Source organism: Rhodamnia argentea, chromosome 5 (assembly GCF_020921035.1).
Source record: "Rhodamnia argentea isolate NSW1041297 chromosome 5, ASM2092103v1, whole genome shotgun sequence".
NCBI lineage: Eukaryota > Viridiplantae > Streptophyta > Magnoliopsida > Myrtales > Myrtaceae > Rhodamnia > Rhodamnia argentea.
Genome location: NC_063154.1, coordinates 20818442 through 20846256, shown reverse-complemented (window position 1 = coordinate 20846256; position 27815 = coordinate 20818442). Strand labels below are relative to the sequence as shown.

General features: G+C 42.0%; 2 protein-coding genes and 1 long non-coding RNA gene across 5 annotated transcripts; 2 read left to right on the top strand and 1 right to left on the bottom strand.

Annotated features, from left to right (window-relative positions):
- Window positions 1-985: 985 nt before the first annotated feature.
- On the bottom strand, window positions 986-5309 carry LOC115737224 (50S ribosomal protein L4). 3 transcript variants are annotated; one of them, XM_030669253.2, is made up of 9 exons: window positions 5180-5309; window positions 4802-4944; window positions 4638-4699; window positions 4166-4289; window positions 3644-3792; window positions 3256-3363; window positions 3052-3171; window positions 2216-2389; window positions 986-1303 (listed from the first exon to the last, which is right to left on the bottom strand). In XM_030669253.2, exons 2-9 carry the CDS (start codon window positions 4908-4910, stop codon window positions 1202-1204), a joined length of 948 nt encoding a protein of 315 aa, XP_030525113.1. In that variant the 5' UTR covers window positions 4911-4944; window positions 5180-5309; the 3' UTR covers window positions 986-1201. The 3 variants fall into 3 exon arrangements, with proteins under 3 accessions (XP_030525113.1, XP_048135070.1, XP_048135071.1); XM_048279113.1 differs by having other exon boundaries at window positions 5095-5208; XM_048279114.1 differs by having other exon boundaries at window positions 4644-4699; window positions 5095-5208.
- On the top strand, window positions 5164-23064 carry LOC125315095. The gene is made up of 3 exons (XR_007198457.1): window positions 5164-5174; window positions 10848-10849; window positions 22792-23064. It is a non-coding gene; the product is annotated as an uncharacterized LOC125315095 (long non-coding RNA).
- On the top strand, window positions 7336-9465 carry LOC115737223 (putative pentatricopeptide repeat-containing protein At5g40405). The gene has a single exon (XM_030669252.2). The coding sequence runs from the start codon at window positions 7451-7453 to the stop codon at window positions 9290-9292; it is 1842 nt and encodes a 613-aa protein (XP_030525112.1). The 5' UTR covers window positions 7336-7450; the 3' UTR covers window positions 9293-9465.
- Window positions 23065-27815: the final 4751 nt, after the last annotated feature.

Below are 27815 nucleotides of genomic sequence, written 5' to 3'. Positions count from 1 at the left end.
AGCAAAGCACCTTCCCTCTCCTATAATGGCAGGCGTCTTCAACCCCCTCTCGAACCCCTCCAAAACCATAACAAAGCCGTCGGTCTCCCCACTCCCACAATCCCAAGCTCTCCAAGCCCCTGTATCTAGAGAAAAGCCGCCTCTCAGGACCCCCAACCCACAGCGTTCGACCACTGCTTCTCTCCATGTCCCAAGATGGCTTCTTGCTCTGCTGCGAGGATGTGAAGGTCCAGGACATCCTGGACCGTGTCAAGGGGATGCCCTTCTACTTCTACAGCAAGCACCGGATAACGCGGAATGTGGAGGCTTGGAGGGCCGCGTTGGAGGGTTTGGAGGGCGCCGTCATCGGGCATGCCATGATCTCCAATGATAACCTTGCGATTTTGAAGCATCTGGAAGGGCTTGGTTGTGCGGCAGTGTTGATGAACGGGGACAAGCTGAGTTGCACTCTTTATGCTGGGTTCTATCCCTCCAGGTGAAATAAATCCATTTTTCAAATCATCTGCTAAGCCCCATTTAGACACTCAAGACAACAAACACAGAAGAAGACTTTAAGCTTAAAGAACAACGATGGCAAGAACTCTATTTCACCTTTAAGGACGGAACCCAGCATGAAGAGCGACATCTCCACCTATAAGCTCAAGCTTTATGGAAAAAAAAAAAAAAAAACATTGCAATGGAATTATTCCTTCCCCCCATCCCAAAAAAAGAAAAAAAGCAATACCGTGATGGAGACTAGCTACGTCTCAATCTTGATAGGGGATTATTGGTCCCCCCATCTCACGATTCAAAGTCAATCCAGTGTACATGATTCCTGGAATGCCAAGGTAGCGTTGCCTTTCGTATGAACAAAATCACAACAAAATCATACATGTCATTGATGCTACACCCATCCATACGGTGAAAAAGGAAAATTTGTTTTGACACGCGCTAAGATCCGCGAGTTCCCCTACCAATTTATCAACTGATTGCATGCGAAATATGATTTGCGAGAGCACATCCAGCTCATTATACTCAAACACAAGGGAAAAAACAGGGCCAAGCACAAAATTGCTAGCTCTAAGTTACATAATTATTACAGGAACTCAAAAAGATAGAAGGAAAAACACCTACATTGGCACAGATACCAACACGAAACATCAAATTTGGCCCTCCAAAGGAAATTTTTGTTACCAAAAAAAAAAAACACATTACAGCAGCATCAACGGTTAATTGGAGTATGCATCCGATCAACAATCCTATTTACCGCATCACGGGACATCACCAATGTGTCGTGGAGCAGGATGCTGTATACATTAAGGCCCTGCAAAAACATATCATCATGTTACAGTTATTCCCTCTTTAGACTAAGTAATAATGTGCCCAACAAAGCGTTACTACCAAGTGTTATAACCGATATCATGAAATAAAGTGATATTGCAAGATTTTCAGGCCATAAGTGAACACGCAAGTTCCGAAGCAGGAAACTACTTTACATGTCTAGAGCTGTGGAATGGTGAACCAGGCGGTCCAGACATGCAAGTGAGATTATTTGTTCCAAATACAACCTGATGGTTTTCCTAGTCATCACTAGAATTTATCAAAAAAGAAAATATACACTCCTTCCTGTAATATTTTCACTATTTCCATATCTCTTACTATCAAAGGTACCAACAATTGATCTTGCACTAATCCACATCCTGCTATGATATGATATGAACTTGTGATCACCAGACAAAAGCTTGGAGCATGTCCTTCAGAAACAAGATTTTATCACTCTACATCAATAAAGTAGAAAGAGGACATGCCTAAAATACCAACAGACACATATACTTAAATTTCTGGCAAGACAACCTGAATGAAAATGTTCTTTAACCAATGGGCATCCCAAAGAAAAAATGAGTTGGACAGAAAATGGGAGCTGATCTGAATGGGAACCTGATCCCTCCAGAAATGGAGTGAGCTATGCCCACAGAATAGCAGCGCCACAACTTGCCTTTCATCTCCTTCCAATGGAAAAGTCCTCCATTTTCACTCCCTTCAATTTCCATCACTCTCAACAATAGGGGAGAACACAATTTATAGTCCCTCATATTCATTCCTCCAACTCCATCCTCATTAATTTCATGCATTCTCAGACCCAAACACAGAGTAAGAGAACATTCTAGTATGCAATATCGAGCCCACCTAGATCAATTTCAACAATGCAAAATCTGAAACCAGAAGGTACACTTACTATAGAGGGTAACACGTTGGCATAGTGTAGATTTTGCGTAGCCAATTTCAGCTTCTCATTGATGGGACCACCATCCACAAGCAGAACTTTCTTAGTGTTCTCCATTTGCTCGACATAGTTTACAATGTTCTTTGTCTTGTGCGTCGGGATCTCCATATCATCAAATACCAGAAGCTGAATAATTTTGCAATTTTTAATAGCCAGGAAATACTAGATCAAATAAATAGCATAGATAGGAAAAAAAAAAAAAAAAAAAGGAAGACTTTAATATAGAATGGGATCATTTTGAGGTACACTCATAGTGAAGAGCAGTAAAGTATTCAACAAACAAGTACCAAAGCAAAAGGCTGACTAGCAAGATGGTAACAAAAATAATCGAATGACTGGGTCTATCTAGAATGTTTTTACATTTTCTTTTTCTTTAGTGTACAAATTTTAATTTTACTTAATGTTGAATAACTGAAAGGCCGAAACCTTTTAAAAAAAGACACGGATATTGATATGTACGCCATTTAGAATTTTTTCCTACTTTGCAAATATTTAAAAAAATATATCTAAAAAAAAAATTGGGTTTCCAATATTTTGGAGGGAAAGCAAAAGATTCATATCCAATAAAAACTGACCCTAAATATCAAGATACTGCTCCTCAAACAAAGGAGGTCATAAGCACAAGGATAATTAAGTAGGCAAGGAACAGACTCTAGGACATTACATTCCAAGACAAACTTGAGGACAGAATTATCATCATTGCTTCAATGCCTTAAATCGAAACCCACGGGCTTACGATATTGAAAAATCAACATGTTGAACATTCAAGAGCAGTGAAACAGATTCACCTTTCCTTCCCCCGCACGTGCAGAGAGAGCTATCTTCAGCCCCAGGCGCCTAACCTTTTTATTCAGCCTAAAAGCATGGCTTCGTGGCTTTGGGCCATGCATTGTAGCACCACCTCTAAACTGTCATCCAAAAACTTGCTTCAGATTTTACACACACCATCTCAGTAACACAGACCTCTATAACAATTAGGCAAATAACCAAACCTGGGGCCCACGCATAGAACCGTGCCTTGCTCGACCAGTGCCTTTCTGTCGCCATGGTTTTCTGCCTGTTCCACTGACCTCACTAATTGTTTTAGTTGAATGCGTACCCTGTAGATCAACCCATCAACATAATAAAAAATCTCCACATAAGCTTCTCAGCACAGTAAACTCATTCAGCATTCTAAAACCATGGGAAAATAAAATAACCCATTCAGTGGGAAGACAATAGTATATCGATGGTTTCTCATTCTTCTACAATATTTTAGATGCTTCTCAGAGCAGTAAATAAAATTCAAAGTGTTATTCAGTAGATCAAGCTATGCCACAAAAAAATTTACAGCAAACACAAACACCAGATTTTAGAGTGCGTGAGTTTGTCATACAAAACCTGTTGTCGTTTTGCCAGCTGCCATCTCACAACTCGATGAACAATATCTTTTCTAATAGGTACATCAAAAACATCTCCGGCTAAGACCATCAAGCCCTTATCTTCACCAAGAAAGTTCGTCACTGGAATTACAAGATCCTGGTAAAGTCCTGTAAGAACATCTTATGAGTAAAATACTACAATGGATAAACAAAACGCTGATATCTCCCCATTGAAAAGCAAATACAATGGATAATCCACTAAAGAATACTTTGCACTCTTAATAATCCTGAAAACCATTTTAATACGTGAAATAATCGGGGGGAAATCTTCTTGAGTCCTCCAATAACATTATGAGTTCTGGAAGACATTTCAAACTTCTGAATCAATAATGCGTTCCCTTGTTTCCTAAGCAATTCATGGCTTCTTTTTCTACATATTCAAGTTACATTTCCAAGGGGCTACAGACACATGTAAAAGATGGTCACTATAATCGTCGGTATCTTTTACAAAGAGACAATGTAAAGCACATTCCGTTCATACCTATCTCGCGATCCGGCACAATTACTTTCTTCTGGGACAATAAGTCAGAAGGGAAGTCAGCTTCACCATTAGGAGTCAGTATTGAAGTTGATAGCCTTCGACAACCAAAGAAAAAAGCACCGTCCTACATGGTACATAAAGCACACCCCGACGTCAAAAGTTAAGCAAAGGATGAGTTTATCTCATGTTCATCAATCAACTGCTATGGACTCTAGACATTAGAAACTATCACAATCCGAGTCTGCTTCCTCAATTCAAAGAGACCACTAGTTTATAGAGCAAAGGCAAGAGCACATACCAAAGCAAATAATAAAGAGTTCACAACATCCAAATTTATGATTTGAATCAGTAGAATACAATCATAAGCATTTAATCGCGTAAAATCTGCAGAGCACCCTCAGGGTACAAAAATTTGCCTTTCTTTTACATTCACCTCATGTAATTATCACATAGAAGTGGAGCATGAACATACCCTTACTGATCGAGAAAAGTCCGCAGTGGAAAAGCTCTCTTGTGAAACGAGGCCAAGCAATTCTATCAACAAGAAATACAAAAGTAATAAACCATCTCAATGAACTCAAAAGCAAGAATCTATGTAGTCAAACAGATTAAAAAGAAAGTAGCACATTCCCTCACCATGAGGACAGTGAAGAGGACCATTCGAGACCAAAGCCGAACCCAAATGCCTCCATTGGCCCGACGGCCCGAACGAACGTATCAGCCTCCTAGAAATCGACAATGCCATGTCCCTAACTCTGCAGAGAACGTCACCTCCTCATCTGCCATCAACAGAACAAGCCACAGACATGAAACCCATCGTCTGTCCTACTATCATTTCTAGCATCACACACTCAAATCGGCGAACACAACCGGATGGATTCACGGGAGCGCGGCTTCTTCATAGCATGCGATCCAAAACCGAGACTCGCATTGAGCTTGGGGGACGAGGAAACAGGCCGATTGATTCAGCCATACGCCACAGAAATCGAGGTTCACGCTAGAGAGAGGGGTTACCAGAGTCCCGCGACCGGAGGACGGCGGTGACTGCGGAGAGATATTGGGAAGCGGCAGGTGAGTCCGAGAGCGAGCGAGCGAGCGAGCCAGAGAGCGAGTGAGCGACCGTAGCAGGGAGGAGGAGAAAAACCCGAGCCAGTTTCCAAAACCCCTAAAGAGCGGATCTTCTTAGATGGACTACTCACCTGGAAAAGCCCATGAACGAAAGGATTATGGTCCGGGCCGGAGGGCTCTTTCACATTGTGGCCCAGACCGGCTTTTCGGGCTCAGGAAAACTCTGGCCCATGGATCTGGCCCGGACCGAATACAATCATCAAGAGCAAAGAGTGGAGACAAAACTAACAAGAAGCAAAAAAAAAAACAAATTTAATCATCAAAAGAGTTGGGATATCAATTGTTCAACATTACTTATTTATGACGTCAAAAATTATATTTGTTTCTCATCTCCATCCCTCCTCTCCCTGTTCATTGTTTCTCGACTTTATTTATAACTCCTTCATTTGAAAACTTATTTTACTTTACTTTACGGATATCTATAAAGTTAAGAAACATCGATGATAATATCGTGTTATCTTATTTATTTGTTCAAGCTGTTCCCAAATTAGTAAATTTATTCCGTAATTATCATCATTCAGTACTACGTTAATATTGTCTTTGCTCTGAAATACGTTGTGCATTACTTTTTATCATAAACTCATAAAATAATTCATGAATGATTCGAGATTACATCATGGGCATGGGACATGAATACCGCTCAATCGTTTCCCACCCCTAATTTGATCAAAACTTTGTGAATGCCGGTTGGAACTACGAGTATCATAGGTTTTCCCGGAGGGAAACGACAAATTACCGAGTAATTAGAATTTTAAGAATGTTTTAGCAAGATATGTAAATGCCTTGGCATTTCTCTCGTAACGAAAAGTTTATCATTATCTTTTCCTTTTCTGGAATTCCAATAGTGTGATTTGTGCAAAAATATTTTCTTGTTTAGGCTCAACTAGTTAAAAGATTAATCTGGACCCTCTTTAATTTGAGTTAACTTATTAATCGGGCAATTTGGGCTCAAAGGACTTCGGCTACATTTGGTTCGACTTGGAAATAGATTTTGGGGAAATGCGAATTGGGTTTAGTAAAGAATCATTTGTAAAACAACTTTCGGTTAAAATAGTGTTTGGTAAATTTCTTTTTGCAAAAGGCTTTAGTTGCATGTTTGTATAATTTGCAATTAAAAACTCTTAAACCCTTTCAAGCCGACGCTGCGCTAGATCTAGCATTGGCAACCATTGTATTAATTAACGCGATCTCGAGCAACCCCCCACGAGGCTTGCACAACCTAGGGGAGGGCCGCCTAAGGTCACCCAAGGTCGAGCGACGCCCAATGAGGGTCAAGAGGGTCGCAAGACCCCGTGCGAGGGCCGCCCGAGGTCACGAAATCTAGCCGACCGCCGCTGGGGTCGCAAGAACCTAAGTTTTCGCCATATAGCTATTGAAGTAATTGTTGATTTGCCATCATTTTATGTGAGCAAGTTGCTAATTTCATTTTATTTTACATTATTATTTTTGTGGTGAAGAAGCTTGGTCCTATATCAACATTCCCTAATTTGGGTTATATAGATGCACTTGGAAAGTGGCCTTGGACCTCAAATTGTTCATTGGAGGTCAAGAGTGGAGTATAGCTATTGGAAGTGATATTTTTTTTCCATTAGATCTTGGACAAGCATGTTGCGATTTAATTATTTCTTAGATATTATATGTTATTAATTTACACCTCCTGTTATATTTGCTCGTTAGTAAAGATAAGGATAAGTGAGCATTTTATAGTGCTTTTCAGTTCTTGAAAATGAATCTTGGGTGATATATCATGGAAAGTTTAGAGAACACCACCATAGGAGGTAGATATGTTTGTTTTCTAAAATCAGATTCTAATTATTTTTCCAGAGAAGATCTGTATAAGAGACAATTGTTTCGCTCTTTTGAAACTAGACATTGGGACTAATTAATTTGCCAGAAAACTTTAAAAAAAGAAAGAAAGATTTAACAAGTAATGAATTTGCCACAAAAGGATTCTTAGAGAATCAATCCTAACATGAATATTACGTATTTCCAAAACATTTTTCCTTTTTCTATTTACCGACCGACCGTTTAAAACGCGGGAACGCCCCTGGACACACCAAAGCCGATTTCCTCGGATACTCGAAAATCTCAACCCGAACGCAGCAAAGCGTTGGGAGATTCGGACATGACTCAAGAAGCACTCCAAGCTCACAGGCCATGAGTTCGCTGAGAAGCATTCCGAAGCACCCAAGCATCTGCCTGATCGATTCCTCGACCACCCTGAGAGAGCTCCTGCAAATCCACGCTCACCTCCTCCTCAACGGCCTCCTCAACGAGCCTCAGGTCTTGGGCCAATTCGTCGCCGCCATCGCCCTGAGAAACCTCAACAACCTCGACTACTCCAACCGGGTCCTCGACCGGTGCGAGAACCCGACTCTGTTTAGCTTGAATTCCATGATCAGGGTCCACTCCAAGAGCCCCACCCCGCAGAAAAGCTTCCACTTTTACAACAGGATTCGGCGCTGCGGCTTGTCGCCGGACAACTACACTTTCAATTTCTTGGTTCGCGCGTGCGTGCAGCTTCTGGCACGTGGCGTGGGGGAATCTGTTCACGGTGCGCTCATGAGACATGGGTTTGAGGGTGACCCGCATGTTCAGAGTGGGTTGATTAATATGTATGCGGAGATGGGTAGCTTAGAATCGTGTCATAGGGTGTTCAGAGGGATTCTTGATCATGACGTGGTGTGTCAGACGGCGATGCTGAGCGCTTCTGCCAAGTATGGCGATATCGCGTTTGCTAAGCAGCTGTTTGACGAAATGCCCGAGAGAGATACTGTTGCATGGAATGCGATGATTGCAGGGTATGCCCAGTGTGGGGAATCGAGGCAGGCCTTGAATTTGTTCCATGAGATGCAACTGGAAGGTGTGAAGGTCAATGAGCCTTCGATGGCTCCGGTTCTGTCTGCATGCACTCAATTAGGTGCACTGGATCAAGGGAGGTGGGCCCATGCATATATTGAAAAGAGCAGGCTTCGGACGACATTGATGCTAGGAACTGCATTGATTGATATGTATGCCAAATGCGGTGACATGGATAAGGCCATGGAGGTCTTCTGGGGGATGAAAGAAAGGAATGTTTACACATGGAGTAGTGCGATGAATGGACTAGCCATGAATGGAGCTGGCAGGGAATGTCTCGAGCTTTTCTCACTCATGAAGAAAGACGGGGTTCTCCCGAATGAAGTGACATTTGTGTCGGTACTGAGAGGCTGCAGTGTAGTTGGACTAGTCAAGGAAGGCTGTAAGCATTTTGCCTCAATGATGGAGTTGTATGGAATCCAGCCTGAACTGGAGCATTATGGCTGCATGGTTGATTTGTATGGCCGAGCTGGACGTTTAAATGAAGCCTTAAATTTCATCAATGACATGCCGGTGGAACCTCATGCCGGCGCTTGGGGAGCTTTACTCAATGCATGTAAAATTCACAAGAATATGGAAATAGGCGAGCTTGCCTCAAGAAAGATGCTGGAGCTTGAAGCAAAGAGTCATGGTGCTTACGTGCTTTTGTCCAATATCTACGCTGATAACAAAAGCTGGGAAGGTGTAAGCCATGTGCGGCAGGTAATGAAGTCCAGAGGCGTGAAGAAGCTTCCGGGCTGCAGTGTTGTAGAAGTTGATGGTGAAGTTCATGAGTTCTTTGTTGGAGATGACTCCCACCAAATGTATAACGAAGTTAAAGTGATGCTGGGCGAGATCTTCAGGAGGCTGAGATTATCAGGGTACATGGCCAACACGAACCCCGTTTTGTTCGATATAGAAGAAGAAGAGAAAGAGAATGCTCTGGCTCTACACAGTGAGAAGATTGCCACTGCATTTGGTTTGATCAGATTGAAGAAAGGCATTCCTATAAGAATTGTTAAGAACCTTAGGATCTGTTGGGATTGTCATGATTTTATGAGAATAGTTTCTCGAACTTTTGATAGGGAAATCATTGTGAGGGACAATAATAGGTTTCACCATTTCAAAGGTGGTGGGTGCTCTTGCAGGGATTATTGGTGAAAATTAACAGTTCAGTTGTGCAAATTATTTTTGGCAGCGTATCTTCACATGCATTGTTTGTCCATTAATCCAGAGCCAATTGTTGAGAGCTTTTTACTGACAAATCATGAACCCAAATCAGTCTTTTCTATTCTCATACATCCTACCACATTAATTTGCAAACAAGAGACTATTCTTTTTATCTATCAAAAGAGGAGTGCTGTTTCTATAAAATTTCGAGATGTTTTCTGAATTCTGTTCTATGTATGAAGGAGTGACAACTCTTCTGGTTTTGTATGTTTGTACTTTGTACCCAGATTCATTGTGCTCAAAACAACTTGGTAGGCTATGAGATGATTAGTTTGACCGTCAGATTGGTCCATAAGTTCCTCTGCGGCCAATCTGCTGTTACCGACCCTCTGCATCATTCCACCGAGCCTGCTAAGAGAGATGATCAATTTACCCTCAACAATCAAACGTATTAGTTGAGTCATGTAAACAATATAGACAATGTATTCAAGAATTCTTTTGATTGAACTTGATGAGATAATTAAAGGATTCAGTTCCCCTTTTTTCTGGCCAGTGATAAAGATCTCGTTTCTGAAAAGATTAAAAGTGAGGTTACATTCTCAATCCCAATAATCCTGTTCCAAATTCAGTCCTACTTACTTGTTATAAGGCACTGCTTAAAATGATATTTTGCTCATTAGGATCGTCTGTGCAGCGTAAGTATCTTACAACAATATTGACAAGATGTCTTGTTGAGCATCTGGATAATGGATCTGCATATTCTGCCTACAGATAGATGAACTGTATTCTGTTTTTTTCTGTATTTCTATATGCCTAGTGGATTGAGCTTAAAATGTTCACTGCAGTGAGCGAAAGTGTGTTCGAAGACAAAGATATGCTGCTGAAAATGGCCTACTTTTTAAAATGTGCTGCTTCCAAAGCCAAAGGGGTTTCTGCATGCTTGCAGGAGTTGCAGGCATCTCTGGACTCTGGTTGTCCTATTTTTGCATCTGTTTTGACTGAGATGCGGCAGGGTTATATTTCTAGCTGAGGCATCCAATATGGACCTCGTAGGTTCCTCATAGATTGATCTTGCAGCACTATTCTAATCTGCAGTCATAAATAGGAACCAAATATTAAGATTGATCATTTGTTACCAGGATTCCTCCAAGTCAAACTTTCTAATGCTGGAGCAAATTGATTAATTTCTTCCGTTTGTGCATATCTGGCATCTGCAACCAATTTTGATATTTGGCCACGGCCAATCGCTGGCTCTGGCAAAGCTGTCATTACTCACAACAGTGCCAAACATTGATCAAGAATAATTCAGAATCCGCAGTTTCTCCCTTCGTTACTTCTCGTCAGTAGTGCTGAATTTGTCTTACTCTATATGCTTCGGGCTTTAGATGTCTGGATTTACCAAGTAGTTTTCCTGAGGAATACTCTGAATGAGGACTATTTGCAGGATAAGTTTTCTTCTTATGGAAGATTTCGTTTTGGTGAGTTTCTGCAATCTGGTCTTTCATTTGGTTTATGTAGCTTTCAACTTTTGTTAGACTCGGAACAGACGTTTCTCATGAACATAATGAGCTCTACGCACAACTCCACAAAAAATAACTTGTGGTTGCTAGAAATTTTAACTTTGGGGATAAGTGCACTGGAAGTACTAAAACTTGTCATAAAGTGCAACTAAGTTCTGAAATTTTCAAAAATAGCAATCAAGTCCTAAAATTTGTCACAAAAGTACATTCGAATCTTAAAACTTCCAAAAAGTGCAATCAATGGAAGGACTAATTTCACAAATTTGACGAGTTTTAGGACTTGATTATCCTTTTTGAAAGTTCTAGGACTCAATTGCACTTTCTGATAATTTTTATGACTTCATTGCACTTTTTAAAAGTTTTAAGACTCAATTATCCTTTCGTGATGAGTTTTAGGACTTCCAAAGCACATATTTCTCATACTGTAGGCAAGAACCTGGCGATTTCTATATAACCGTTTAGTTTTGTATCATCGGGACTTGTTTGATTAATGTAATGGAACTAGACATAAGAGCAACGAAAACAACGGCTTATTACTTAACTTTGAATCTTGTGAACTTCCCATCCTACTTTACACTTCCAATTGTTCATCAAAGCTGGAAAGGTCTATCTGTTTATCAGTGTAACAAGGGAAGTTTTACAATAGGTTTTCACATGACGTCGACATGATCCCAGTAATTGACATTATAGCGTGGTGTGCTTGGTTCTTGTTCTCTTGATTAACAACACAAGTGCACGTATCGAACAAGTAATAAAGTGATGAATAAAAGTATCGTTCCCATAGAGATTGTAGACAAATCAATCAAATTACTTACTAAAGGTGAACAATTCTCAAATTCATCTAACCAATTAAAAATTCAACGAAGGAATCAAAATTCTAAAGAAAAATAAATTAACCAAGGCGGCAAACGAAAATAAAAAATATAATGCGCAAACTAAACCTAGAAATTTCGAAAATAAAGAAGCAAAGAACAACGTTTTTCTATTAAGGATGAAAAAAAAAAAGTTAGAGCATCCAATTTCACTTAACCAATCAAGATTAATCAACCAATCTTGTCATGCAATCAAATTGAATTCATAGTGTGATGGTAGAACTTCTTAATTTAAATCACTATCATTGGTCCAAGATAACAACCCTACTTGGATTTAGCAACCCACACTTGTTCCATGTGAATTTAAGTAAATCCAAACGCATTAAAATCTATGAATGTTCCCGGATTCAATAAACCACCCTCGATTTACCTACTACCGAAACCACACAAAAAACTTAAGATATCTCTATCTATAATGAATTCATGGCTATATATCATAAAGCACTCGCATGGACTCTCCTTTCAGTCTCAAACATGCAACAAAAATCATTCAAGTGGTGATCAAACACTTAAAAGCATTAAGAACATTATATATAACCCCCACATATGAATTCTAAAATTGCATAAACGAGTCTCAATCAATCATAGTTAAGCTACATCGTAGCTCTAACAAGAAGTAGTCTAGAACTTAATGAAACTTAAATTAAAAACGATGAATAAACTAAACATGATGAAAAAGTAGAACAAGTTCACCAAGAATAATTAAGGATTGACTTTGAATTCGCCTTCTTCTTCTTCACTTGGCATCCGGCATTGAAAGGAAGAATAGAAGCAAAACCCTAAGCGTCGTATGATAAAAAACGTCTCCTCTACCTCTCCTCTTCAAAATCACATTCCTTTCTTTTTTTTCTTCATATGGACATCTTCTTGTTTTCAAAAAAAGAAATCTTAATCACACCATAATAGGATTGCAGTCAAAGATTCTTCCCAAAGATAGACTTCTCTCAATAATAAAACTCCTAATTTAGCTTGGATTTTGAATTTCTCCCCAAGATAAACTTGATTCTCCTTGATTTCAAATTTGCATGGCTGAAGATAAGATTACCTACAAAATCAATTAAAAATAAATAAAGTAGACATCAAATTCAATTAAAGGGGTTCTGATCGGCTCTCCATTTGCTTCGAATCCTCTGAACGGCACCCCCAATCGTGCTCTCTGCTGCCCTGACTCGGGTTGCAAAGATTTGGCGAGCTGTTCGTCTGTGTACTGTTCACTCGATTGGTTTTGTCCGAATCCGGCCAATCCTGGCGGCGGGTGCTGGGATTTTTTGGGGGGTTCTACTCGCCCCCCCTACCTCTTCCAACCCTCCGAACGGTGATCTCCATTATGCCCTGTGCTTTCCCGATCTTGGCTTGGAAGATTCGTCGGGATTGGTTTTGCCCTCCTTCAGACGAAGTGTTGTGGACTTCGTTGCTGCGTTTGTGGCCACGCTTTCATCTGCTGACCTTGCCAACGTCCCCTACTCTTCCTCCACCCTCCATCTGACTGAGGTTTGTCTCGCCGTGCCCCTGTTTTCCCCGACCAGCAATTCTACTGGTGGACGCAGAGAATTTGGCACTCTTAAACCCGTGCTACAGTCTACTTGGGCTTCCCTTTTGCGCGCTGGTAAGTCCTCCTTTATTCTTGCTGTGCTGTTGATTATTGCATTCAGTGAAACACTGCTGGTGCCGTTGAGCTTAGTCTGTGGATGATCACTATACTGGAGTATTGTCTTGCTGTGCTGTCCACTATTATTCAGTGGAGCATTGCTGGTTCCATGGAAGATCCAATCCATTCCTCTCTTGCTGAACCACAGCCGCTATCCTCCCTTGTACAGCCAGTGGAAGCCCTTACTGCTAATGTTGTTGATAAGGGCAAATCTGTAGCTACAGTTTCTGATGTTGTTGACAACCCATCTGATCGGGGAGGTGTTGCCTTCCATGAATCCAGAAGAAGTCGCAGCAGAGGTAGACTTCGTAATAGAAGGCCAGGATCCAGCCTCTCTAGACCCCCTCTGCAGAAGACTAACCCCAATGCTGGTCTCTCTCGTCCTTCAGAAGATAGAGGACCCTCTACCTCTCGGGCTTTTGCAGACAGAAGCACCAGTCACCCTAAGAATATCCCTTCCACACAACAGAAGCCAAGAACCTGGGCGAATGTTGCTAAAGTAGTAACCACAGGCTATAATCTTAAACATGTACCGCAAACCTTGGTTGATGGAGACCTCATTGTCGAAATCCCTCAGGAGATCGAGGCGGAGCAGCATCCAATGTGGAAGAACTGCATTGTTGGACATTATATTGGTAGAAATATTCACTTTAAAGCGACTGAAGAGGCGGTTAGAAAGGCTTGGGGTGAATTTCTCATCGATGTTCGTCTCCATGAGGATGGCTTTTACTTTTTTAACATTCCGGATGAATCGTTTAGGAGGAAGGTGTTGGAAAAGGGCCCAATATCCATCTTCAATAGCACAATGGTGCTGCAGCAATGGCACTCCGATTTGAAGCTCATTAAGGGGCTACAACAAACTTTTCCTATATGGATAAAGTTACGATGCGTGCCATTCTCCCTATGGTCCCCCTCGGGACTAGGCTACATTGCAAGTGCTATTGGTAAGGCACTCTATGTTGACGAACAAACAGACTCCATGAGAAGAATCTCATATGCCCGAGTGTGCGTTGAGATTAAAGCAACGCATCCTCTTCCCGATGAGGTCAAGGTGCGCTGGAAAGGCGAGCTGCTTAAAATTGGGGTGGAATACGAATGGAAGCCATTATCCTGCCCCACTTGTGCAGTTTTTGGGCATAAAGAGGGCTCAGTTGAATACCCCTGTGCTCCCCCAATTCCCCCAACTCTCCCCCCTAAGCCTGTGAACACCAGCCAACCTGATGGTGTCTGGAAACAAGTCAGAGGTCGGGGTAGACGGCGCTCAGTTGCAGGATCAGAACAGCTTGCTGATCCTACCCCTGCACAAAGTGTGATTCGAACATAAGAAATAACCCCCATCTTGCCGAGAGCTACTGATGCTGCAGCACCTGCAAAACACCTGCTGTCTTTGCAAAATGATACTGATGTCGTTGAATCCCAGGAGCCTGCTCAGCCACAACAGATGATTAGTCATGCTACAGAGGACCCCCTTATGGATGTGGCTGCAGAACACCCACTTATCCAGGCCAGAATAACTCCACAGCCGCTGGATCAGGGAACCACTTTGCCTTCTACATTGCTCTCAAACCTCCCCCCTGGGAACTCCAAACAGGGTGACACCAGACCCTCCTCACTCATCTCATCTGAAGGAAAATTGCCACCGCCTCTTGTCGTTGTTGATGGGTCTGTTGCACAGCCCTCCTCTATGGCTGCTGCATTGACTTTGCTCTCTCAAGTGGACCACCCGGCTACTGCTCAATTCCTCCAAGCTGCTATGGACGCTTCTGCACATCCTGGGAATGCAACGACCCAATCCAAGTGTGGCTTGGAGTCTTCTCAGGTGCTGCCTTCTGCACAGCCACAGTCCACCATGCCCTGTGCCGCTACTAATCAGAGCAGGAGCATCTCTACCTCGTCCTCTCGAACCTCCTCAGTCTACTCTACTTCAGACAAAGAAGAGGTGTCGGATAACAAGGTCGCAAGTGACGTCGAAGAGGACTTCCCTCTCTTATCCCCACCACATACTAGATCTCGAGCAATGGTGTCTGCCCTCCCCAAAACACACGAAATTCTTCCAATGGCTGAAGATTTGGATGTGACCCTGCAGCAATTTCCAAAAGAAGATGACACTATCCAAGATGGTGATAATATACCCACTTCCTCAAAGGCTAGCTCCCGGAAGCCTAGGAGGAGACCCAACAAGAAAAAATGGTAACCCCTCCCCTACCCCTCCGTAAATATGTTTTTTGGCGTTTGGAATATTCGGGGCCTTGTACACCCCCTTCGACAAGCTGAAGTCCGATCCTTGGTTCGGAATCACTGTCTTGCTTGTATTGGTTTACTTGAGACAAAGGTCAAAACCTCTTCTTTTGCTGCCTTATCGAGTGGCTTACTTCCGGGTTGGAATTGGATGGCCAATTATGATCACTCCCCCCTTGGCAGAATTTGGGTCGGTTGGGACCCCCATGTGGTTGATCCGACGGTTCTCTCGACTTCAGAACAACTAATTCATGTACGTCTATCACTCATCGCCCTCAATGCTACTTGCCTTCTCTCGGTTGCTTATGGAGGGCACACGTTTATCTCCCGTCGCTCTCTTTGGACTGAGATACTTCGACTCAGCGAATGTAATGTTCCGTGGATAGTTGCTGGTGATTTTAATGCCATTCGGGACCACACAGACAGAATGGGAGGGTCAAACAATTGGATCCCTGCCTTTGACGAGTTTGGAGAATGCCTTTGCCGGGCGGGTTTGGATGATCTCGGATATATTGGACACAGATTCACGTGGACTACATCCTCCGGCCCATTACGAAAACAACGGAAGATTGACCGTGTCCTAGTCAATGAACAATGGACCCGGGCCTTCTCTTTTCTCGAGGCTACTTTCTTGGCTCCCGGGATCTCCGATCACACGCCTATGGTTGTAAAAATTCTGCCCCATCCTAATTCCAAGAAGCCCTTCAAATTTTTTAACTTTTGGACTACTCACCCTTCTTTCAAGGAGATAGTCTCGCAGGTTTGGGCCACTCCTCTCCTCGGTACTCCGATGTTTGTGGTATGTGCCAAGTTGAAACTACTCAAATACCAGCTAAAACAACTAAACAGGAGCTCTTTTTCAGAAATCTCGGAACGCACCGAGCAAGCCAGGAATGATTTGTCACCGATTCAAGAAGCCCTAGAACGCAATCCTATGAACCAGGTGTTGGTGGACCGTGAACAAGAACAGATCCAGGCCTTTGCAACTCTTAGATTACATGAAGAATCTTTCTTCAAACAAAAATCAAGAATTAAATGGCTCAAGGAGGGAGACTTGAACACTAGATACTTCCATCACTTCGTTAATAAAAGGAGGCTACATAACCGCATCCTTTCGGTTGTCAGATCTGAAGGTGCAACTCTCATGGACCCAAATCAGGTAAAGGCTCATATAGTCCACCATTATGAGACGCTCTTGAATACAAATGCGACGACTATTCGGCCAGAGGTTGCGGAGATACGGGCCTTTCTTTCCCGCACCCTTTCCGTTGACCAAGTGGAGTTTTTGTCTACGGCCGTCACAGAGGAGGAAATCCGAACCACGTTCTTCTCTCTAGCCAAAGGAAAGGCACCGGGACCCGATGGCTTTAACGTGGAATTCTTTATCTCGGCTTGGGATGTCATTGGCCCTTCCATCATCTCCGCGATCATGGACTTCTTTAGGAATGGACGGCTACTCAAAGAACTAAATGCAACCATCCTCTCACTTGTTCCGAAATCCCCCAATGCCTTGGCGATGAACGACTTCCAGCCCATTGCCTGTTGTAATACTTTGTATAAGTGTATCACCAAAGTGCTGGCAAATAGAGTCGCTTCTCTCCTGCCGTCACTTATTGCCTCCTCTCGGACGGCTTTCGTCAAAGGAAGAAGAATCAGTGACAACATCTTGATTGCCCAAGAACTATTTGCGGACTTCCATCATCCCCAATATAGTTCCGGATGTGCTATCAAGGTAGACTTCTCTAAGGCATATGACACGATCAACTCGGGAGTTCCCGGGTTAGTTCTTCAAGCCTTCGGTTTCCCGGACTTCCTCGTTGGCCTGATTATGGAATGTGTCACTACGCCCAAATTTTCGGTGGCTATTAATGGGGAGCTCCACGGGTTCTTCTCCGGCCAAAGAGGTATCGAGACAGGCGACCCCCTTTCCCCCTATCTTTTCACCTTAATCATGGAAGTGTTATCCGGGATTCTACACGACAAATCCTCTACTCCCGGATTTAAACCATATTGGAGATGCAAACACCTAAAGCTCTCACACCTCTTCTTTGCCGATGATGTATTACTATTTTCCGAAGGCCACCTACCCTCTATTGAGCTATTGGAAAATGGATTGCGCTTGTTCTCGTCTTGGTCGGGCCTCAACCCAAACCCCACAAAGAGTGAATTCTATGTTTCCGGTGGGCCTCCGACCTTACCTACACAAATTCAGCACATGCTGAATTTTCAGCAATGGCAGCTACCTTTTCGCTATTTGGGAGTTCCTGTTATCTCCTCTAGAATTCGCAAGACGGACTGCAATGTCCTAGTGAATGCTATTACGGCTAGAACGCGTTCTTGGGCTCAACGATACCTATCTTATGCCGGCCGTTTGCAGCTCTTGAAATCGGTGTTACACTCCATCCGGGTATATTGGGCTAGTGTCTTCCCCCTCCCCAAAGCTGTCTTGAATAGAATAGAGACCATTCTACGTCAATTTTTGTGGAAAGGGCCCGATCTTGGAGTTGGAGGGGCAAAGGTCTCCTGGGCGAGCATATGTTGTCCTAAAAGGGAAGGTGGTTTGGGGATTCGTAGGCTTGTAGACCGTAATAAAGCTTTGATGCTAAAACACATTTGGTCTCTCTTCACCGACAAAGAATCTCTTTGGTGTAAATGGATCCACTCAAATTTTCTACGGAAGGCCAATTTCTGGATCGCCACTCGTCCTACTATTTGCTCCTGGTCTTGGAAGAAACTTCTAGACCTCCGCCAAGAATTCTCCATGCACTTTAAGTGGAAGGTGGGAAATGGACGTTCAATTTCCTTCTGGTTTGATCACCGGCATGACAAAAGGCCTCTTCATAGGTTCTTCACAGCGGGGGACATTTATAGGGCTAGGATTCCTCGCACGATCACCGTTCGGGCCTTTTTTTCATCTGCTTTCCCACCTTCCACTACACTCTCGACAATGCAGGCTTGGTTGGTTCCGGTGCCCTCATTTATAGAGAATAGGGAAGACAGATTCAATTGGAGTAGACACCCTTCGGGACACTTCTCGGTCTCTTCAGCCTGGGATCTCATGAGGCCGAGAGGCCTAATTGTTCACCGGCATTCATTTGTATGGGATAAGGCTTTTGCCCCTCGGGATTCCTTTATTATGTGGTTAGCTTCGCATGGTCGTCTCCCAACCCAAACTCTACTCTTTCAATATCGCAGAATAGAGGATGGTTCATGTGCTTTTTGTCACAACACACCGGACTCGGTAAGTCATCTCTTCTTTGGATGTCCTATTACTAGTCAATTAGCCGCAACTTGGGCCTCCAACTGCCTATTACATTGGCGGAACCGACCTTGGGGTGACTTCATCAAATGGGCAAAGACACACTTGGGTGGCACCTCCTTCTCCCATAGGATTGCGAGATTCGCCCTAGGTGCCCTCTGTCACATTATTTGGACCACTAGGAATGACATCCTCTTTCGCAACAAGCAACTATTCCCCCGTGCAATGCTCTTCCACCTTACTAAACTCGTCAAGGATAAAGTTGCATCTTTGGGGCATATTCGAGATCATTCCCGTAACAAACGCATCCAAAATAACTGGGGTCTCTCGGCCACTATTTTTGATGAACCTTCTTAGCAATGTTCTTGCTGCACAAGTCGCACCACCATTGATTTGCTGCTGTTCGTAACACACCAGGGTCCTACGCAGATGGATGCTTCTGTTTTACCTCCTCCCCGTTGGTCCTATTCGTCTTCTCCTTTTCTCCGGCCGCCCGTTTGGCCTTTTTTTCGTGTTTTCCTCTTCCCCCCTCCCTTTCTCCCGTTCTTGCACCGGTTGTGCTTTGTTACGGTTTGCTGTTTTGAGGCGCCGCCGCTCCGTGCCCGCTGACCTCCCCTGGTGCTGCTCTCGGTTCTTCTTGCTAGTGCAACACTTCGGGTCTTGTCTCTGCAACGGCTGCTACTTCACCAACCTTCCTCCTCTCTCTTTGCCTTATCAACTTTGACGCAGCTATGGTTCTCCTCCCGTCTAGTCGCGTGTTGCACTCACCCTTCTCGCGCTCCTACAACAATCTGCTGCTGGCTCTCCCTTCCGGAGTTACTTTGTGGACCTCTTTTGCTGTTGGTGACTTGTTGACGCTACCCTATGCTTGGGCTTTGATGCCCCCTCCGTTATTCAGCTTTTGTTTAGTGTTGTTTGAGGCTGGACGCCTTTCTTCTTTGTTTCCATTTAGCTTTGCTATTTGTGTTCTTGTCTCTAGGTCCCTTGCTCGCCATTTTTCGGTTGTATCTTGCGGCCGGTTCACCGTTGAACTCCCTATGTCACTTAATGTGCCATATTGAGTTCATGGTTTTTGTGTCTGGTTTCCTTGTACCTAGCTTTTTGGAAGATCAATACATACTTACCTTACCAAAAAAAAAAAAAATTCAATTAAAACTACTTACCAAAAAAAAAAAATTCAATTAAAAGTAAGCAAATATTAAGTCTAAAATAATAAATGAACTCTATATAAAATAGAGTTATCAATTCCGTTACATATTTGATAAATAAAATAAGGCCTAAATTCAAGAATGCCTCTCTAGGTGTATGGAGGAACATAGGGTTTCGAACCATCACGGGGCCGGCCAAATGAGGCGGTGGAGCGATCAACATAGGGGCCAATGATAACCGTGAACTCAACCGATCATAGGAGGATTGCAAACCCAATTGATTACCAGAGAGCCATCTCCCATATCATTGACCATATTCGGGCCCCTAGAATTACATTCACTCGAGGACACTCAAAAGGGGGAATTGTTTTAGCGGTATGGCCAAGCAAAGCATGATGAGTATCGGATGCAGAGGAGGCATTAGATTTTTGAAGAAATCATTCTTCTTAAATGAGTAGCTAAAATCACCAAAGGAATACTAGGGCATTTGGTGACTATGGTACGACAAAGGGATCATACTGAGATGGGGATCCCCTTAGGGGCTTGAATCTTTTAAGTCCGTCTCGGAGAAAGAGCAATTGATTGTAGTGGGAGAGTTCGCAATTGACTTCAAATGTTGAAACTAGTCGGGCATGGGTCTAAAGCCCGATAGATCGATCCTAAAATTCAAAATACCCGCTAGGAAAATAATTTCATCTAAAGCCCGATAGATAGACTTATTTCCATGTATGCGGTTGCGGATTAGGATATTTTCCTAATCAATCACATTTTGAAGGATTTTTTATATCTTGAGTATCTTGGATATATTCAAAAGATTTTCGACATCTTCCGATTTTATCCAAATTTGACAAGTAATTCAATCCAAGATTTCAAAAGAACATTCGGTCAGATTGCAATTTTTTTAAATTAGGCGGGAAATATATTACGAGATTTTCGAAGATATTCAAGATCAAATTCCAACGTGCAATTTTCGAAAATGCAAATCTTCATATATGCCAATATACGCGATCGGGCATCAATTCAAAAATAGGCAATGCAATATCCAAAATATACAATTTCAATCAGCAATTCATGCAAGATATTTCATGAATATTTAGTGGTATGCCTAGATATTCAGAATTTTCAAACAAGGCAAATAAATATCAAGAAATTCAAGATAAAAAAAAAAACTAACCTAATATCGCAAGGCTGTCTTTTCCGAATTTGGATTTGCCGATCTTGGGACCGAAACTGATTTTTCGGACCGAACGTCTAAGGGATTCCACGCAGCGAGGTTGGATAAGGTAGCGTGATGCGGCAAGCAAAATCCGGCTGAGCAAAGGCGTTTAACGATAATAATTTGGCAATGGCGGCTTTTGGACTCGGATCAGCAGCAAGCTTTCGCGCTTTCACCCACCGAACAAGAGAAGGATAATGGCAATCCACCGCAAAAGAACCCGAAACTAGCAAACAAGAAAAGTACTTGGCAGCTAGAAGAGACAAAACTTTTTCTTCAATCCCGGACGCAGTGGAGTGGATGGCACGGGAAACATCAAAAATTCGTGGCTGATTGTGGACCTCCTAAAGATAGGAAGACCTCAGCCTCTTTCTACTGGACACCAATGGGTTGTTCAAAGAAGCTTTTTGGCCAAAGCTTTTGCTCTATCTCCTCTCACGTATATTGGTCTCAAGAAACTCACATGTAATCTGATTTTTCTAAATGAATTCCCTTGTTTCAACGTGAACACGAGTCTTATATAATGCTAGGTTTAGAGCTTCAAACGAATATTTCATTTCCTATCTTGAGATAAAGGATATTCTTGAAGAAATCTCAAGATTTGATAAAATGCTGAATTATCCTCCGAGTTTTTTTTGCTAATTGGCATTATATAAAATTTGGCTATAACAATGGGCTCAGCCGAATTTTGTGAGCCTCTCATGAGCTATTTAGGCTTAATTGAGGCTTTTAATTATTTAATTTACTTTTTGGGAATGAAAGCTTTTTTTTTTTAAATCGAACATGAGCGGGCTGAATTAAGTCCAAGAGCCATGTAAGTTTTGGCACACTTAATCCCTCATTGCCGAATTTTGCGTGGACTTGGGTTCATCGCTTGTTAATTTAAGCTCAATTCTTTGCCACCGGTCCAATTATGTTAATGCAAAAGTAATACAATGGATGTTAAAATGATTAAATATTTTTGGTTAGGGACTAAGATTAGTTCCTAATTTTCTATGCAAAAATGACTAAAAAGGTTAGTCAAAATTTAGGTGTTAACAGCGTGTTATTAAGTCATGCGTCAAATTGCTAAATACCGCCCTATGCATTCGAAACATATTATAGCACCTTATTAGATTAGCATCTTCGGCCATCAACTCTTTTAACCATCCATAACCCGTATATGATGAAGTCATGCAAGGTTGTTTGCAAAGGTACATCACTTGACAAGCAATAGAAGCTTGAGTGACTACGGGAAGATCTAAGAAATTGTCTTCCTCCTCTTTACGTTCTTTCCATTTAGGAGAATCCATAACTGCTTAACATCGTAACAACATATTGGGTTCACACATAAACCAAATAAAAATCGAGCTTTGCATAATTGAAACAAGTAATTAGACAAAATTAGCAGTTTTCATAATATAGAATTGGAAAAGAAGGGTAATTGCAATAAAGTATGTAACGCAGTAGGAAATGATAACCTACTCCAAGAGAAGATGTACCCAAGAAGGAGTGAGATCTCCCTTCCAATTACCCGAGTTTTTTTTTTTTCTCTAGGTTTCTACTAAAAGCCCACCGGTTTATCCGCCATAGCAGCAGAGGAATAGTAGAGCGAGAGGGGATGGGATATTTGCCTACCTATCAAAAAGCTTTCACTCCCACCACTAGCAAACAAGCGGAAGAACAAGAGTAAAAACAAGAGAGCGAGAGAACAGAAAAGCAAAGGAGACATCAAGGAGACTTTTTCTAAAAGTGAAAGTGGGGGAGGATGTTGTTGTAACCCCAAACGGAGGAGGAGGACAAAAATGGACGGTCTTATTATTATGGCCAAGAGTTGAGAACTATTAAACCTGGTATTTAAGACAGCTTTAAATGCAAGTGGGTGGCGTGCAAGCTTAATTTTCTGCTAAGTAGAGAGAGAGAGAGAGAGAGAGAGAGAGAGAGAGAGAGAGAGAGAGAGAGAGAGAGAGAGAGAGAGAGAGAGAGAGAGAGGGGTCAAACTCAAAATCCACCCATTAAATGATGTTTGAATAGAGATGGGAAGCAAACTTTTATGAGACGCGCAATAGTTTCACCAAACACCAACATTACATCATCCAATAAAAATTTATAACTTTCAACCAAGAATATTCTCCTGTCATACGAATAACAATGTAACAATTAAACCACATATCACCATAGAATGGAACAGGGATAAAATCGGTACCACTTAATGGGCCACCCAAACAGAAAATGCTGCATAATGGGAACCTTTTCCAAGACCTTTGCCTTGTACATCTTCAGCAACCCACTATTCACCTTGTTCCAATTAATCACTCCACTAATATCATCCAGCAGCGGTGATATAGATTGGAAACAGTTCTTCCATCAAAAACAAATAATAGAAATTGGGTTTGCGCATAAACCAAATAAAAATCTCACAAGAAAATAAAATAGCATAGTGAAGAGTACAAATAAGATGCTACAACATCCTAGCTATGACTAAACTCATCCATCTCAAACTTGAGATACTTGACTCTTAGTGCCTCGCTATTCAAGCTCATGAAGACTTGCCAATTGTCTTTCTTTTCCTTAAAATGTTTGATTGCGAAAAAGTATAAATTTTCATCTTGCACAATCTCGGGTATGGAATCCACTAGTTGCATGAGGTCCTTGTAAGGACCAAATACGTAATCCGCTTGAGATATGGCATTGCTCCTACTTTCAATAGCCATCCTTTCAATTTGGTTTCCAAGCTGTTGTTGTGGCGTCATTTTCTTTTCTTTCTTTCCTCGAGCTTGCCTCATTGAAGTCTGCATCACTCTTTTACGGGTTTGAGTTGCATTTTGTTCAACAACATTTTCACCACCTTCGGACTCCAAAATATCATCAGCAGATACATCAACATCAATAATATTAGGTTGTGTGGCATCAACATCCTCCTCAATACATAAACCTTGTCCAAGATTCCATGTGATTCCTCCGGTAGCAACTATACTACTGAACATTCTAGCTAACAACATATCAAGATTAGGATGTATGCCTTTCCTCCTAAAAGGCTTAAACCTATTATCAGACTGTTATAATGATAAGAGTATTTCAATAAGTTGTATCAATGACCTTCAATTTAACAGAAAAATAAAAGAGGAAGTGATACAAACCTTTATTTTATCATCCCGCCATTTATTAGTACATCAATGGTTTTCTTGTTATCATCCCATCCGAGACCTATTTCACTTAAAATCGTTGTCCTCCATCTTTTCCATTCTTCCTTGAGATTATCTCACTTACTCTTCATTTGAATTTTATCATACTTTTTACCCGTTAATTCTTCGAACTTGTTAATTATGACTGTTCATCCATCTCTCTTGTTGGTTGCGGGACGGTTGCCTTTCTCAATTTCCTCAATGCACAACTTACAAAATATTTTCACATCTTCGGCAATCCAAATTGCCTTTTCCTTTGATGAACTCGCCATAGACACAATTGAGAGGCACAAAAAAAAAAAAGATATTAAACCAGCAAGCCAATCAAGATAGAACAACAAAACGGACCACCAATTGTGATACAACCGGTTCATCAACTAATTCCAATATTTTCTATAGACCTAGGCCTCTCAAGCTAAGAAGAGAAATAGCAAACAGGAATATCTTCTCCCTTCAAAGCATAAAAAGAGTATTCAAGCCACATGTGGCTGCCAAGTTCGTCAGGATAAGGAACAACGAATAGAAGTTCTCGAGGTTTTTTCAGAGAACTATCACCCAACTTAAAAACAAATCGATTTATCCGAGGATGCTTAAGCAAGTCCAAACATAAGAGCCACCATCAACTCTCAATCCAAGCATTACATAAATCAATCTGCGATACCTCTACTGATTTGATTTTGTTTAGTTTTCAACTTCAGTAGATACATCATAAAAGGGCAATGGGAATAGACTTCACAGAGTCCGGAAAAATTTTCTTTGGGGAAAGGATGACAATCCGGAGTGAAAACTTTGACTGGTTTGTGCTCAGCAAGAATGTGTGACAACAAGAATAGAAGGCCGATAAATCGCAAGAAATACAACAAAGAGTCGAATGTCGGTTTGGAGCGGACTACCCACTCCATCTAACACCAACACGTAATGATCTTCACTCACCAAAAACAAACAACATGATTCAAAAACTAAAACCACAAACTTTAGATAAAATTCAACCAAATGTCAATCCTAATTGATTAAAAAAGAAAATGCAGAGACCATTCATCACACAGCGGCACAGCCAATCGGGCTCGACCAACACGGGTAAGTCTTACAAAACTAAGAATCATCGGCGTGAGCCATACGAACAGACAAACACCCATCTTTAGATACCAGAGTTCAGAGAGAGAGGGGGATCTCGTCACAAACTTATGGCCGAGCCAAAAATTGAGGGCAACATGAACAAGAGAAATAAAAAATTCTTACCCGAGAAGAGATGCGAGCATGACGACGTGTGTGATGAAGATAAAGCGGCGTCTTGAGGGCGTAGGGACAACAGTGTTTAGCAAGAGAGGTTGACGGGAAGAGTCGTGAGAGAGGGTGAGGAAAAAGGGCCAGAGATGTGTGTTCGTGTCTTTTTTAGGGTTTGAACGTGTCTTAGAGTAAATGGGCAAAACATGAATTATGGTTGCTGAATGAGGGTAAAAGGGGAAGCTTAGAAATTTTCATTAAATGAGAGAACTTGCATCTCGAGAATGCAAGTTTCCAAAGTAGCTCTTGAATTACTTTGGGCAAAAGTCCCTTGGCAGAGTATTTGAGATGCAAGTGCATATCCCCAAAGTGAGCCAAAAAAAGAACCAAACACCATTTGCATTTGGCCAAGGGACTTTAGAGCCCCAATACTCATTGTCGCGACCCTCCCTTCCGGCGAAGGTTAACGGTTAACGAGCCGATCCTTTTTTTTATATGGTAAATAACCCCGGTTGTCGGCGGGATTTTTAGGATCGCGGGTCTCTCCCAAGACCCATTACTCGAATCGCGATGTCAGAGAAAAATTATCAAATATCGACCTTAGTGTGGTCGGGTGGCATGTGCAATGTGTACATGCAATTGGAGTCGCTACCGATCAATTTATTGGAGGGTATGATCGGAAAATCCTATCGAGCGGTCGGGAGAAACCGTTCGGTTCCGCGAAAACCAGAGATTTTTGGGTCCGGGGACTTGATTACGTCAAGATTTTCATTGACGCCCTTTCGGTTACCGATGTTGAGTGATTTTCTAACCTAAGAATTCGTGCAGATGAAATTTCGGGTGAGGTAGGCCCTAACGATCTAAGGTATTCATGCAGATGGGAATTTTACTATTCTAACAATCACAATCAGAAAATTTAATGCACAATCAAAATAATCGCAATCAATTCAATCAATCAATTAAGTCTCAATATCTAAAAATGGCTCTATCGGCCCACAGATAAGTCAAGTTTGGTCTCCGGGGATGGTTCGGGAAAATTTGGGGCGGAAGGCCCGGAGGGGTAGAATGGTCATTTTGGGGTTCAGGACCCGAAAATCACAAAATCGGGGTCGGGCCAGTTGAATGTGGCCATTTCCCATTTTTTGTGATTTTATGGAATTTTTCTAATTTTTCTAATTTTTTGAATTTTTTATTTATTTTCTAAAAAAAGTTGGAAATTTTCCGGATCGACATTCATCGACCCTCGAAGTCTCAAAATTTTTGATCCAGACTTTATGAGTCACGAATCGATCTAGAAATTTTTAGAAATTTTTTGGAAAAATCCGGGAATTTTTATGAATTTTCTAAGTACTTTTACAATTTTTTTGGATTTTTGGAAAATTTTATTTATTTTTTATTAATTTTTTACTAATATTTCGGGACCGGGTCAAACCGGTCGATGACCGGTCAACCCGGTCGGATCGCCCACAAACCGCTCGCGACACAAAAACGACGTCACATGGTATTTATTTATAATTTTTTGGAATTTCTAAACTAATATTCGAATATTCGGATATATAAAATGAAATGGACGGTTGAGATAAATCCCAGATTTAATCTCAACCGTCGACTCACCTTATTCAAAACGACACCATGTCGGACACTCTCTGCAAAACGACGCCGCATTTAATTATTAAACCGACGGCTACAATTAAATCCTAAGGCACGATCCGGGCCGTAGACTCTCCTCCGAACAAAACGACACCGTGTCAATTAATACTTCGGACGGTCACGATTAACTTCAAGTCCGATCTCAGCCGTTCACTCACCTAAGACCTAAACGGCATCGTATGAATTCAAGGTATGGACGGTCACGATTAACCTAAGATCTAATCTGGACCGCTCATTCTCTAAACCGCAAAACGACGACGTAATCACATATACCCTAAACGGCACCGTTTTAATTTTTATTTTCTGTCTAATATATCTAATATTCGAAAATAATAAAATGCTGATCCGACGGCCCTAAATTAAATCGGACTAATTATCGTGGCCGTCGGATCTAAGCCGACTCGGCTCGTCCGCGCCAACGGCCGAGCCGAGTCAACGACGAGCCGGACCAACCACGGGACGCCACGTCGGACTTTGACCCGCCGACCGAGCCACGCCATCGTCTTCTTTAACCTCTCGATGATGCCTAACGGACAGCCGAGAACATTCCGGCGAGATCCAACGGCGAGATCTCG